Here is a 13,637-nt window from a genome sequence, read left to right on the forward strand (position 1 = left end):
ATGAGTTCTAATTGGTCTAATTGGCTCTATTGTGCCGGCTCTTTATTGCCACAAGGAAGTTTAGGTATAGTGTCAAACCTAATATAAAATGTAAACTGTATTAGGCTGTTTTGTTAAATAAGTAATGTAAATAACATAATGCAACCTTTTGACTTTTTATATTATGAAAACATATCTATCCTACAGCAGCAACTCTTAAACTGTGGTCCGCGGATCCCTAGGAGTCCTTGAGGGGTCTTCAAGTCAAATTACAACAGAAAATTGAAAAATCTTTGTGCCTATTCTTTTCCCGAACATATGATACATTTTAATACAAAATCGAGATATACAATGGATGCGTTAGGTTTTTCTTGTAACAATCCCAATGTAACTTCCGACTTCTTCAACCGCACGATGCTGTTCTCAATTGCCAAAGAGATCTGAGTGCTCCGGACGCCTACGCTACATGAGTAGCGAAGTGTTATTCGTTTTTCTATGGTACAAGGGACACACAGTCACATAATAGAGATGGTGTATGAGGATAAGTGTTCAGCAGTGCGAAAGGGGCAGTACTGGACACGAAAATGACTAAGACAATGAGGGATCGAGCTATAACTTTCTTCTCTGACATCGGACAACATTACGCATGTTGACGGAATGGTGAAAGCAAATCGACGTGTTCATCTGAACGGCATTGGTAAAGAGCTTGATATTTCCTATGGTAGTGTTAATGATACTGCCCACGATTCGTTGGGATATCGCAACATATAAAGTCGGTGGGCTTCTAAGCTTCTTGATGTCAACAAGAGCAAGCGAATGGTTACGCCACTGAAACATTTGAAAAAGGCGTTACGTCGAAAAAGGCGACAGTTTCCTGGGCCTCATTGTCACCGATGACAAAACGTGGATACTGCATCACACTCCCAAGTGAAAACAACCAAATATGGTATGGAAACATGACGGCTCGCTACACGAGGAAATTCCGACCACTATCGATCGGCAAACTAATGCTCACAGTGTTGTGTGACAGTCTGGGACCATTCTTACTGAATTCGCTGTCAAGAGGTGAAACCATCAACGCAGAAGCTACTGTCACACACCCTCATATCTGCGAGCAACCATTAGAGAAAAGCGTCCAGGTATTCGGGATGTTGACGATGTAGTTTTCCTCCATGACAACGTAAAACCACACGTGGCGAATACAACAATGAAGCGCAGAATGTTATTCGTCGTTGGTTACGTGATCAGCAGGCAGCCTTCAACGCACTGGGCATCGAGAAACTTGTGGTACGGTGGGACAAATGCCTCAGCTGATTGGTGATTATGTGGAAAAATAGACAAAAGGTGCATAGAATATTGTGTATATCTTGTTTTTTTGTTGTCGGCGCAAATATTTTTCAATTTTCCCTTGTAATTTTATTTAAAAAAACCTCACTATGAAAAGTAATAGTATAACAATCATCTTGTGCATACAGTACTTTCAACAATAGTTTTCGGATACTTATTTTTAAAACCCTATTTATCTATCTATCTATCTATTTATATATATATATAATATTTATTTCTCACTGAAATATAGTGAAATGTGGGAATTTATATTTAAAAATAGGACTACTACTACTTTCCTACTAAAAAAGGAGGAAAACTTGAATCTCTAAATTTTATCTTCTGGAAATAGGTTTATCAGTAGTTTAAGTGTTACCTGCAATGGTACCCAGTAATCGTGTTGCAACGTCACAAGTCCCCAGAAAGATCAGCGAAACTACTATTGTTCTAAAATTTGAATTACACGACGTAATATCTGAAACATATAGAACAGCTACAAATGTATCTTCTTTCCTTACCTCTCTTAAGATAGGATACACAACACATATACCTAAAGCGCGAACACCAGCTGCTCTAACGAGATTTTCTTCATCACGACTAGAATTTAACAGCAGCGAGACGCACAATTTCTGCTCCTCAACCTTAAAAAGAATAAATACGAAGTTACAAAATTAATTATTTTTGGAAAACATTGGAAATTATTATTATTAATAGTATATCCCAAAAATTTTAATATTTGTTGAATGAAGTTAATAATCACCTAAATTTATCAGATTTCTGTATCTACTTTTGCTGTTTTTACGTGCAAATTCTGCACTAACACTACTTTTAACATTAAGTCCAGGTATTACAATATTAAACTGCAAATTATATAGAAATAATTAATAACGAAATTGCACAAGTGAGTTTCTTTCACAGTGTGAAACTACGTAGACTTCCACATTATGTAAATTCTAATTCTCAAACTTGAAGTAGTAATATCTATAGCTACTGGGTTGCTTTAGAGGAATAAGACCAAAGATTGAATCTATTCTTCAGACACTAAATCCGTATCAAAAACCCATTACTCACTATTTCTTACTAGGTTTGCTCTATGAGGATTAACATTAACTTACTATTGTATTCAACGTAATTTGGGGAAATCCCTCTTGTCATGTGGAAAATTCCTTGTACCCTCGTTCATCACATGTGATCTTTGCATTTTTGAATACTATATGTTATGTTTCTTTACATACCACTCGACACTGCCATCCTATGCACAGTCGTTTCAAACCTAGTGATACGTTAAAGAGTTCGTTTAATTTAAATTGTTCTCCAAGAGTTTATTCTGTACTGAGACAAAGTAGGTCAATCACACATATGTATTTCTCTTTCTTCCGAATTATAAGTGTTCTTCCAACTTGAATCATATACTTTTACTCTTGATTGTTGAAATCCTGTATTTGATTGTGGTCCCATTTTCCTCATTCAACAGTTGATAAAATACTCGAAGGAATACTCCAGTTTCTTTGGGGATCACCCTTGCGTCACCCCTACACTACATCCAATTGTACATTAATGGAATCTACGACTAGCAATAATAGACATCCCCCTTTAACCCGACTTCGATGCAGCATTTTGTTCTCAAGTTATGCTTGTTTTCGCATTTTTCTGACAGTTTCTGGTGGTCATAACGCCAAAAGGAAGCATTTCTACATCCAGGAGAGTGACCAAACCCTCACCACTTCCATACAAAATATTTCAAAGTACAAAACTGAAAATCTATGGGAAAAAGTTCTGCCTTCCTTACTCAAGTAAAATTTAGCCTTTTAAAGTGGCTTATGGGGTCGTGGGAATCGAGATCTTACTGTGGACATGGTTTTGGGGATAGTGAACTTGCTGTCTGGAAGAACGATTTGATTTTGGATATCCTCTGTTTATACCCGCATTTGCTTTTTATGCTTCTTACCATATTTCAAGAACATAAATCCCATGCTATAATAAGAATATTGAAAAGTAACCTCTGTATGACAAATAGTTGCAACAAATAGATTACACACACTTATTTATTGCTATTGCACGATTTACTTAATTTGTATTTAACATCACATATAATATACCGACGTTCTGTCAACACTCACTACATCTCCGATGTTATATTTTAAACATAATAATTACTTATGTCCTGAAATTATTGTATGAATATAATTACAACTGATTTATTTTAATGTAATTATTTTATATAATTATTCATGCATTGAGGAATATATCATTGGTGCCTTCCATCTCAATTCAGGCAAAGCATGTACCATCACCACCTCAGATATTATTGAAACTTTTTTTTTATAGCAACTAGACGTTTTTAAGAGACCCATATTTTTTTGTTTTGTCGAACAAAATTTTCCCGCCAAGTAATGGGCCATCAAAGACGGGGAGTACAATTTATGAATTGTAAAAGACGTCGAAAATGGTCAACTTCGGAGCCCCACCATTCAGCTATGGAGACAGGTAGAGTTATAATTCTTGTTGTAGTATGTATATAGGGATATAAATAAACTATATTTTATTATAGTTCGGTTTGCGCATGCGTACCTTCTTGTACATAAATTAATAAATGAACGTTAATTTATCTGAAAAGTCGAAGTTTGCGATTTTTTTCGAGCACTTCCGGTTCGAATTTTAAAATTCTGTTTGCACGGTTGGTAAGACCTAGTAACCCGCTTTCCCAAAAAAAAAAAAAAAAAAAGTACCGATTCTGTGTGCAACCGTTTTGTCGCAAAAAATTCGAGAAATTGTAAAATTCTCAAAAATCGCCATTTATGGGCGCCATTTTCTCGAAAACACCATCTTTTAAAATTCTGAAATTTTGTCAGATGGTTCCACTTTACATGAATAATAAACACACCAAATACCATTCTCGACCAATGCTTCATGAATTAACTACAGCCTTTTGAAGTTAGTGAAGTTTCGTTAACTTTGATGTCACAGTTAGCAACACTGGAAACAATAAAAGTGCAATGATTTGATAATGTTTGTGGTACACATTAATTAAATGAAGAATAAAAGGTATTCCTGACTGTATCTTTTATTATTTTGATCAAAAAAGCTCTCTGAAATAGTAAAATGAGCCTCCCCCTTACTCGTCCGTTTTCTTAAACCGAAGTAATCTGAGATGGGAATTACGATTACGAAACACACGAATTTTAAGTTTACTTAAAATGGCCATCCAATAAATTCTTATGATCTATAAAAAGCCTGAACTATTACCTCAGTGATGACTTGGAATGATCCAAACAAAGTCTCAATTAAGTGCGATGTCATTACAGTGATCGAAAAAGGACAAAAAGTTTTTTTTTTTTTTTTTTTTTTTTTTTTTTTAATCGAAACAATTTCTTACGCGTTCCATCAAAGAAATTTATGGACTTTCTTTTAAACAGAACAATCTCAGCATAAGAATGGGTCACTCGGAATTTTATAGTATTCGACTAAAGTGGGTCATTCCGCAACCTGCTAGGGAAGTGTCTGTGTGTGTGTGTGTATTGTGCAAATTTTAAGTTATCTGCTACTGCGTTGCTACAAATCAAAGGTGCAACCTGTATTGAAGCTGTCATGAGTGACCTATTTCCTTTAGTAGTATGATCCGCTGAAAACGACAGCTGTCTTCTTCAAGAATATAGTGAATGTCCTGGAATGAAAGGAATAAGTGTGGAGTCTTTGATCCTGCTGAAAATGAAAGTGTTACGTACGCCGTACGCCATATGGGGAAACAATGATCTTGTTATATATATTTAAAAAAAAAAAAAAAAAAAAAAAAAAAAAACTATACCACTTTCCGTTTTCGTATCGTACATTGCTGGTTTCACTGTAAGAATTGCAATTCATGATTACATCAGGTAAATCCAAATAGAATTAATTGCTACCGAAAAGCATCGTATAAAATTTCAAGATACAAATTCTATTTTACTTCATGTGGACTTCGTTGAAAACTGGACTGTTATTCTCCAAAGTGAAATTCAGAGTTATCACCGGAATATGGAACAACTGACAGTTTTGTTGTAATAAGCGACGACAAAACACACGATTCGGCTCATGTACTCATAGCCATAGACAAGATTCTAAAAATACTCGAAGAAAAGCGAAAATATAGGTTATAGAAAAAGGTTTGAATACGAGAAAATAAGTGTCTACAATTTCCCAAACTGTGTCAGTGATTTCTGATGATGCTGCATCCCACTTTAAAAACGCTTTCAGATGATCGGGATGCAGACAGGTCCGATAAAGCAGTGGTTTTGCAGTGAAACCGGCCATGCTAGGGTCTCTGCGACAGTATTGGGAAGGGGGGGGGGGTGTAAAGAATGTGGCAACGCGGCATAACCTTAGGCAAAAACAGATACACAGTATTAAAACCGCAGAAAAATTCGCGAGTATAGTGCAAGTACTCACCGGGTATTATTCTCGTTTTGTTGCCTGGAACTGAATTCGACAACTTCCGGAAGAAAGAAAGAAAGAAAGAAAAAAAAGCAAGAATGGGAAAGTATGCGACCGGTAACTGGTATTCAACGAAGTCACATTTGGCTTTCGGAAAATGGCGAAGTTTTTATGGCAGTAACGGGTCACCATAAACTAACTTCATGCTTCCCCCAAAATCGAGCTTCTGCAATTCAAAGTGTAGATTTAAGAAGTCTGCAAAAAGGAACTTTTGTTACATACATATGCGCAAAAACGCCGATTTCTCTGTAGATTGGGGGGGGGGGGGGGCGATTCAGATGCAGAAGGTATTTTTTATGGGGATTTTAAAACAAATTGCATTCAAATTATGCCAAATATTGTATATTTATAAATACAATAGGGGCCCCACATCAGCTTTGGGGGCTCCGGTCCCCTCCAGGATCGGCGCCCTTGCATATACTTATGATAACCAGTGGTGCGTAGAAGAATTATGAATAAATCATGAATTACGTACAGTTGAAATGCTGTTTATGCTTCCACATGGACTTTCAGCAGGGTACAGGTTTCCAGAAGAGCATAAGAGAAGTGAAAATAAGTGTTTTGTGATTATCGACAATGTGCTACGCAGGGGCGGATCCAGGACGAACTTCTGGGGGAGGGGTTAATACTGCTACTTAGAGCTACTTTTAAGAGCTCCAAACTCTGGAATGGGTTTTATTTATATATAAAATAAGAAAGTTTCTTCTGGGAGGGCGATCGACTCCTTGGATCCACCTCTGGAGGAGTTGTGAGTGTACTACTGCTATTAGCGAAGAAGACACCAAGCAAGCAAATGATTGGTCCATGTGAAAAAAATCAGTGAAATTTTGCTTCCGAAGACCATTTTAAGTAAGTGAACTTAAAATTTGTGAGTTTCGTAATCGTAATTCCCATCTCAGATTACTTCGTTTTTAAAAAAACGGAGAAGGGGGGAGGCTCATTTTACTACTTCAGAGCGCTTTTTTGATCAAAATAATAAAAAATCAGCCAGGAAAACCTTTTATTCTTCATTTAATTAATGTGAACCACAAACATCATCAAATCATTGCATTTTTATTGTTTCCAGTGTTGCTAACTGTGATATCAAAGTTAACGAAACTTCACTAACTTCAAAAGGCTGTAGTTAATTCATGAAGCATTGGTCGAGAATGGTATTTGGCGTGTTTATTATTCATGTAAAGTTAAACCATCTGACAAAATTTCAGAATTTAAAAAGATGGTGTTTTCGAGAAAATGGCGCCCATAAATGGCGATTTTTGAGAATTTTACAATTTCTCGAATTTTTTTGCGACAAAACGGTTGCACACAGAAGCGGTACTTTTTTTTGGGGGGGGGGGGAAGCGGGTAACTATGTCTTACCAACCGTGAAAACAGAATTTTAAAATTCGAACCGGAAGTGCTCGAAAAAAATTCGCAAACTTCGACTTTTCAGATAAATTAACGTTCATTTGTTAATTTATGTACAAGAAGGTACGCATGCGCAAACATAACTATAATAAAATATAGTTTATTTATATCCCTATGTACATACCACAACAAGAATTATAACTCTACCTATCTCCATAGCTGAATGGTGGGGCTCCGAAGTTGACCACTTTCCATGTCTTTTGCAATTCATAAATTGTACTCCCCGTCTTTGGTGGCCCATTACTTGGCGGGAAAAGTTTGTTCGACAAAACAAAAAAATATAGGTCTCTTAAAAACATGTCTAGTTGCTATAAAAAAGTTTCAACAATATCTGAGATGGTGATGGTACAATTTTATTTATTTATTTATTTATTTTTTATTTTTATTTTATTTTTTATTTATTTATTTATTTATTTTTTTTTTTTTTTTTGCCTGAGTTGAAATGGAAGGCACCCATTACATACCAGAAAGTTTGTCCTAAATGGGAATGTAACTCGTGACCTTACGATTAGAAGTCCCGTGCTTTACCAGTGAGCTAACACGAACAAGCCTGTCGAGCTCTTTCTAAAGAAATATACCTGGATTTCCATATTCATAATAACAAACAATGACATTCATATCCATTGCAAATACTGTTTCTTTTTCCTGTTTTGTCTTTTTCATTCTACTATGGACGCGAGAACTATGTTCATTGTCTTTCCTTTCAACGGATATGTTCTTTTATGTAGTACGGAAGAAAATGAAATGAAATGAAATCTTTGAGTTTTACGTCCCACAGTTATGCCGGTTAGGCTAAAGGAGACGGTGATTATGAGAAATGAATGAAATGGTGGAGTGAAGAAAGTGGGAGGAAACGGGAGAACCCCGAGAAAACCCACGCATACGGTGTCTGTCCACCACAAAGTTCACTTGGCAGGAGCAGGGTTTGAACCCGGGACTCCATGCACCAGAGGTGAACGCTCTACCACTGAGCCACCGCGGCCCCTGTAGTACGGAAGAGTAGGTGACAAAATCAGCATGTGCTTACATGGATACATTGTTTCAAAATACTGTATCATTACTTATTTCAATGAATGTTAATCTTTTCTATACTTAATAACACTTCAACATGTCTTATTGTACTTAACAGAAAAAAAAAAACATCTGTACATTGCTAAGGTTGCTCAAAACTGCCATCTTTGGTTTACTGATTCCAAAGATACTCGAAGTTAAAATTAGAAAAACTTCAGCTCACAAAGGCCATAATCAATGCATCATCCTTTTTGGAATACGGTATACGTTCTTGTTTACTATTTTGTATCGGTCTTCGTCTTCCCATGGGTTGAGATTTAGGTTTTCTGTTATATGTGAGCCATCTTTTTTATTTTGTATTTTGCTTTAAATCCCTACATTTCCTCAGTATTATTTGTCTCAGATCTTCTGGAATGGTATATTGATATAATTTACAAGCTCTTCTACATTTACTTTTTAATCTTCTTAATTCTTCGTTTCAAATGTATTTTTGTTAATACTTGTATTTATTGTTTTAATTCATATTGAATTCTTTATTGTCTTGAATGTTTCTTCTTCTATTTCCTGTTATTGCTTCTATATAAATGTTTTCACGTATTTGAGATAATTTGATTGTACTCTAAAATTGATCGCTATTAATTTTATATTATATTTTATTGCTTTGTTTTCATATTGTTCGTTTTTTTTTCCCTAAATTTTCTTTTTCTATATCAAAGAGTATACACTATGATCACTATTTGTTCCAGAATCAAGCACTCTCCATTTTTTTTTAAATATATTTGCTCTATTTAATGTTATCAATGACTTTGAGTTTAACGTCCCGTTCAGCAGCGAGGATATATGAGATGTGGACCTACTGATTAATGTGGAATCCGAACCACATAAACTCCCGCCGGGAATTGAACCCAGTTCTTCCACGCCAAAGGCGCGTACGCTAACCGCTTAGCCAAGAAGGAGCTCCAATATTAGATTCTTGTCTTTGCATATTTCTGGTACACTAAAATGACAATAGCAGTTTATTAATACAAAGCATTTCGCATTCGTAATTATTTCTAACCTAGAACAGGGTATCGCCTACGATAATCCCGGTCCAACCTGAGTGCGTAATCTGAAAATCCGCAGTCGGGTTGCAATTTCCAAACCGTTGACAACTGCCAACAACGCCTTACGGTAAAGGGAAGGAAAATTTTCGGGAACATGTAAAGTGGACCATCGATGATTGGAAAGCGTAATAAGGTCGATCAGTCTTTACCTTATTTCCAACAACAGGCTGTGTTTGTGTATAGCAGACGTCCAAAGAAATGTATGCTTCGAATTTTCCTTTCCTACCATGAAATAGTGCTCTGTGATTCTGTGAGCTGAAATTTCCAAGTATTTTGTTCGTCATAGTTCTTACAAGACGCATTACTGCCAGTGATTACTGTATATTTTATGTGATTACGTGCACCCTACGGTCCAGATATTCTGTCCAGCCAATGACGCAACTTTCCTAAATGACAATGCACAAATTCACACTGCTTGAGTTATTGTGATGTGTTTCATGAGGATCGTGATAAACTACAATACTCCCCTGGCTCCTCAGATTTCAACATAATTGAACACTATTGTAAGTTATGCAGCTTAAATTCCGTAGCAGGTATTTTATTGTACCTTCGCTATTATATGCCTCCATTCCAGAGTTGTTCTGCAGGTTAACGATGGTCCTAAGTCAAATTAATAAGGAAAGTTCCATTTTCTTCAGGAGTTTCTAGAACATTACTTGCTATTTCTGTCATAATTTGTCTGTTACATCCTATAAATACTCTAATACACTCAAATAGACTACTAGTTATTGTGTAGCACTGCAGAATCTTCAATATCAATTATTTATCTACTTCATCTTGAAGAATGTGCGTTAAGAGCCAATTGAACGGAACCTTTTCTTTGTCAGAACCAGCAGCCGCTAAACCACTTTGGACGTTTATTTTAACAAGAATCAATAAAGAACAGAGTAATAACTAAATTTTATGCACAGACAAATCCATCTGTTCTTAAACAGAATCACAACTCTTCCTGCTATGCAAATAGTATATTACTTAATACAGACGTGGACAAATTATTAACATTTTTTTAAAATTCGTGCTAATTTGTTGATTTATTGTATTTCGTAAATTTTGTTGAAGAGAGCTAGTCATTTGTGAGACACCACAGGACAGTGTTATCACTGAGCGACATTTATAAGTTGTTTACGAATTTTTACATGGCAGTTGAGTGATGATTCATCCAGTAATCTGATGCAACATGATTAGACATAGTTTCGAGGCGAGGAATGTCTGAATGGAGGAAAAACCCAGGGGGCAAGTAAATTCGTCTTCGGAGATAAAATCACTGATAATATTCAGTTTAAAACCTTTCTTGATAGGGAAAGGACTTGCTGGAGCAGTTACTGGTTCATTTACGAATGTCTTGTGTGCATGTAGGTGGTTCAAGTGTGATTGTAGTATGTTTGCTTGGAGAGGCTTCTTTAAATTGTTGTGAACTGTTTTAGAGCAATGGGTATGAGAAAAGATGTGTCGCCAAAGAAACGAGGGATAATTCCGACTCTGTGGAACTTGAAAAACATGTCCAAGTTAGAGATTAGCTGAAACGTAGGGGCCAGTGCATCATATGTTACAAGATTTGCACAAAATTTACGCCGTGAGAATGCGTTGTCGCCTATGCAGACAGACTGCTGGTAAGGGAATCAAGAAAAAATTGCCTAGTAACTTCTACACAACTACAGGGAATGCTTGCAAATGCTGGTGTCCATGTTTCATCGAGTACTGTTCGTCGCCGATTGTTTAAGAGAGGGCCGAAAGCTAGGCGTTCGAGAAAGAAATAACAACTGACTCCGGCTATGGTGAAGAAACGATATCAGTGGGCCAGGGATCACCAGGATTTCACTGCAGATGATTGAGAAAAGAATGTTTTATTTCTCATTTGAGTGTAATAATACATCATTTATCATTTAAGTGTAATTTGATAGATTGCAAATATACAGGTTGCAAGTATTTTTGGTTGCTGAACGAATTTTAATGTGATTCATGTGGACTTCAATAATTTTAGTCATTGAAACATGGTCATTTATCCACAGGTTGTATTCAGTGATGAGAGTCTCTGTGGCCTTGCTGAAGAAAAAAAGTTACGAAACAGAATTCAACTTCAGAAACGAGCTAATAAAAGTGGTGAATAATGTATGGCAGGGTGAGTCAGAAAATAAAGAAATTTTGCTGTAGTTAACAAACCAGATTCCAAAACGAATCCAGGCACGATGTCAAGTCAAGGATTTCCATACAAAGCACTGAAATACTGTAACAGTACGTAGAATGTAGTGGGATACAAAATTATTCAGATATTAAAATGTTTACAGACGTATTCTTGTTTTAATTTGTGATTTTCTTCAATTTTATGTGAAAATTCTAAAATTGCTAATAATTTGTCCACGTCTGTATGTTCCAATACAAAATGTATTTATTTTATTTGCCCTTTTATTATTTTCGATTCTTTTCGTTCAATTACGATGTCTCTAATTCTGAATTTATTTTTCCAGTAATCTAAAAAATAGCATGGAATTTTGTAAAAATATTTGTTCTACGGCTAGCAAAGGTACACACTACAAGACTTATTTAGGATTTTTACATGCATTTCTTTCTAATATACATTTGATTCAAAACAGTGCCCACGATTTGATTCGATATAACCTTGTACTTTGCCATCACTCTCTGAAACAAATTTCACGATGTGTTTTTAATAGAAATGTTAATGCCTTGTCAATAACTATAATTAAAAGTGTAAAGAATGTTGAGTACTAATTAACTGAAGCATAAAAAAATATCCTTTCAATACTTTTTAAAAACACAAAATTCTAGCATCCTCGTGTCTTGCGACATTTACTACGTAAAAGTAAATTGAAAGCTGGAATAGTGATTTCTGAATTAGAAATAAAGATTTATAAAATCAACTGCGTACAATCTTACCGATAATTCTTCAAAGGCTTGTGAACCAATATTCGCCAAACAATCACAGCCTACAGCTCTCAAAGTTGCAAGGTTAGCACTGCGTACTAATGTTGGAAGAGGCCCTGCCAACATCATCTGCCAAAAGTCTAACACTTGCATCAGAGTGACTTGAAGGTCAGCTCCTAAAAAAATAAAAAGATACACGTGATATTTGAAATTACAGTTCTTCAATCCTTCATTTTCTAAAATCAACAGAGATTACCAACCAAACCAGACTAATAATAGGGTTTTTATAGATATAAGGATTTATATAATACAAATTCTACGGAAATTCTCTCGATCAGATTGTTCTCCGTGTAACTGATTTTGCAGAGAAATGGTGGCTCAGCGGTAGATGCAAGGAATCCCTGGTTCAATCCCCGGCCACGCGAGTTTGTGGTGAACGTATCCATGAGTTATCTCTGAATTCTCCCTTTATTCCCACATTCTTATTCCACCCATCGTCCACTTTCATTAATTATTCGTTTCTGTTTCCTTTAGTGTAAAAGGCATAATAGGGAGACTTCAGAGAACTCTCCCTATTACAACGAGAATTCCGTGTAACGTTACACTAGAAATTCATTTCAACTAACTTTCCACAAGACCCTAATTCCTGTAATATTTATTCACCTTTCCATCTCCACCTTCCTGTACGAGCATCCTTTTCTGGTAAGGAAAAGTATTAGATTTTAACAAAGCTAAGAAGAAAAACCAGAACGTGCAGAAATTTGCTTGAAATAAGGATGGAAATTACCTTTGATTCTTGAGTTTAGTTGCAGCTATGAATATAACACTAATACCAAACACAATTGAATAAGTAACGCGTTGCCGGAAACTGTTGGTGACTGAACTTTCTACTTAATTCCTATCGAAATTGTTAACACTTTCACTGAAATTTAGAATGATGCCTTAATCTTACGAAGAATTAAAAGCTGGGTGAATATTTAGTAAATTACTCAAGTTGAAATCTAGTTAACTGTACAGCGACCTCAAATGTTAAAATTAAGTGGAAGATCTTGGGGAGAACTATTATAGGGAGCTGGCTTTAATGCGAGGCTGAGGAATTCAGAGTTGATTGGCAGGTTCCCCACCCCGTCACCAAGAAACGGTCACTCGACGGTCCTGGGCAGGGTTGTCAGTGCGTTGTCAAAAAATTCAGCTAATACTCACTTAATTCAAAGAGTTTATGCAATTATACAATCCCTATCGAAGATTCCTGTATACGTGGACACACGCAAATCAGGCTGTGATAACAAATGCTTCTTTTTTCTACTTCGCTTCGTCATACTGCACTAAAGCCTTCCTTATTACTTCTCTAGCTTCGCTGTGTAGAGTTTGCCCTCTCTTACGCCGTGAAGCCATTGTCAAATGAATAATAAACAACAAAACCGCAACCACAACAGCACACAACAAATAACCAATTCACACTAA

At 36.0% G+C, this 13,637-nt stretch overlaps 1 protein-coding gene across 2 annotated transcripts in view; it reads right to left on the reverse strand.

Annotated features, from left to right (window-relative positions):
• LOC145694794 (HEAT repeat-containing protein 6) overlaps positions 1 to 13,637 on the reverse strand; it is a 77,812-nt gene that overhangs the window by 21,091 nt on the left and 43,084 nt on the right. For both annotated transcript variants that reach the window (XM_081771440.1, XM_081771439.1), the window contains exons 9-10: positions 12,186 to 12,349; positions 1,824 to 1,946 (exon numbers count right to left, since the gene is read on the reverse strand). In XM_081771440.1, the coding sequence (XP_081627566.1) occupies positions 1,824 to 1,946; positions 12,186 to 12,349 (287 nt within the window). The remainder of the gene's footprint in view (positions 1 to 1,823; positions 1,947 to 12,185; positions 12,350 to 13,637) is intronic.

This window comes from Thermobia domestica, chromosome 9, assembly GCF_964235325.1.
Source record: "Thermobia domestica chromosome 9, izTheDome1.hap1.1, whole genome shotgun sequence".
Taxonomy (NCBI): Eukaryota; Metazoa; Arthropoda; class Insecta; order Zygentoma; family Lepismatidae; genus Thermobia; species Thermobia domestica.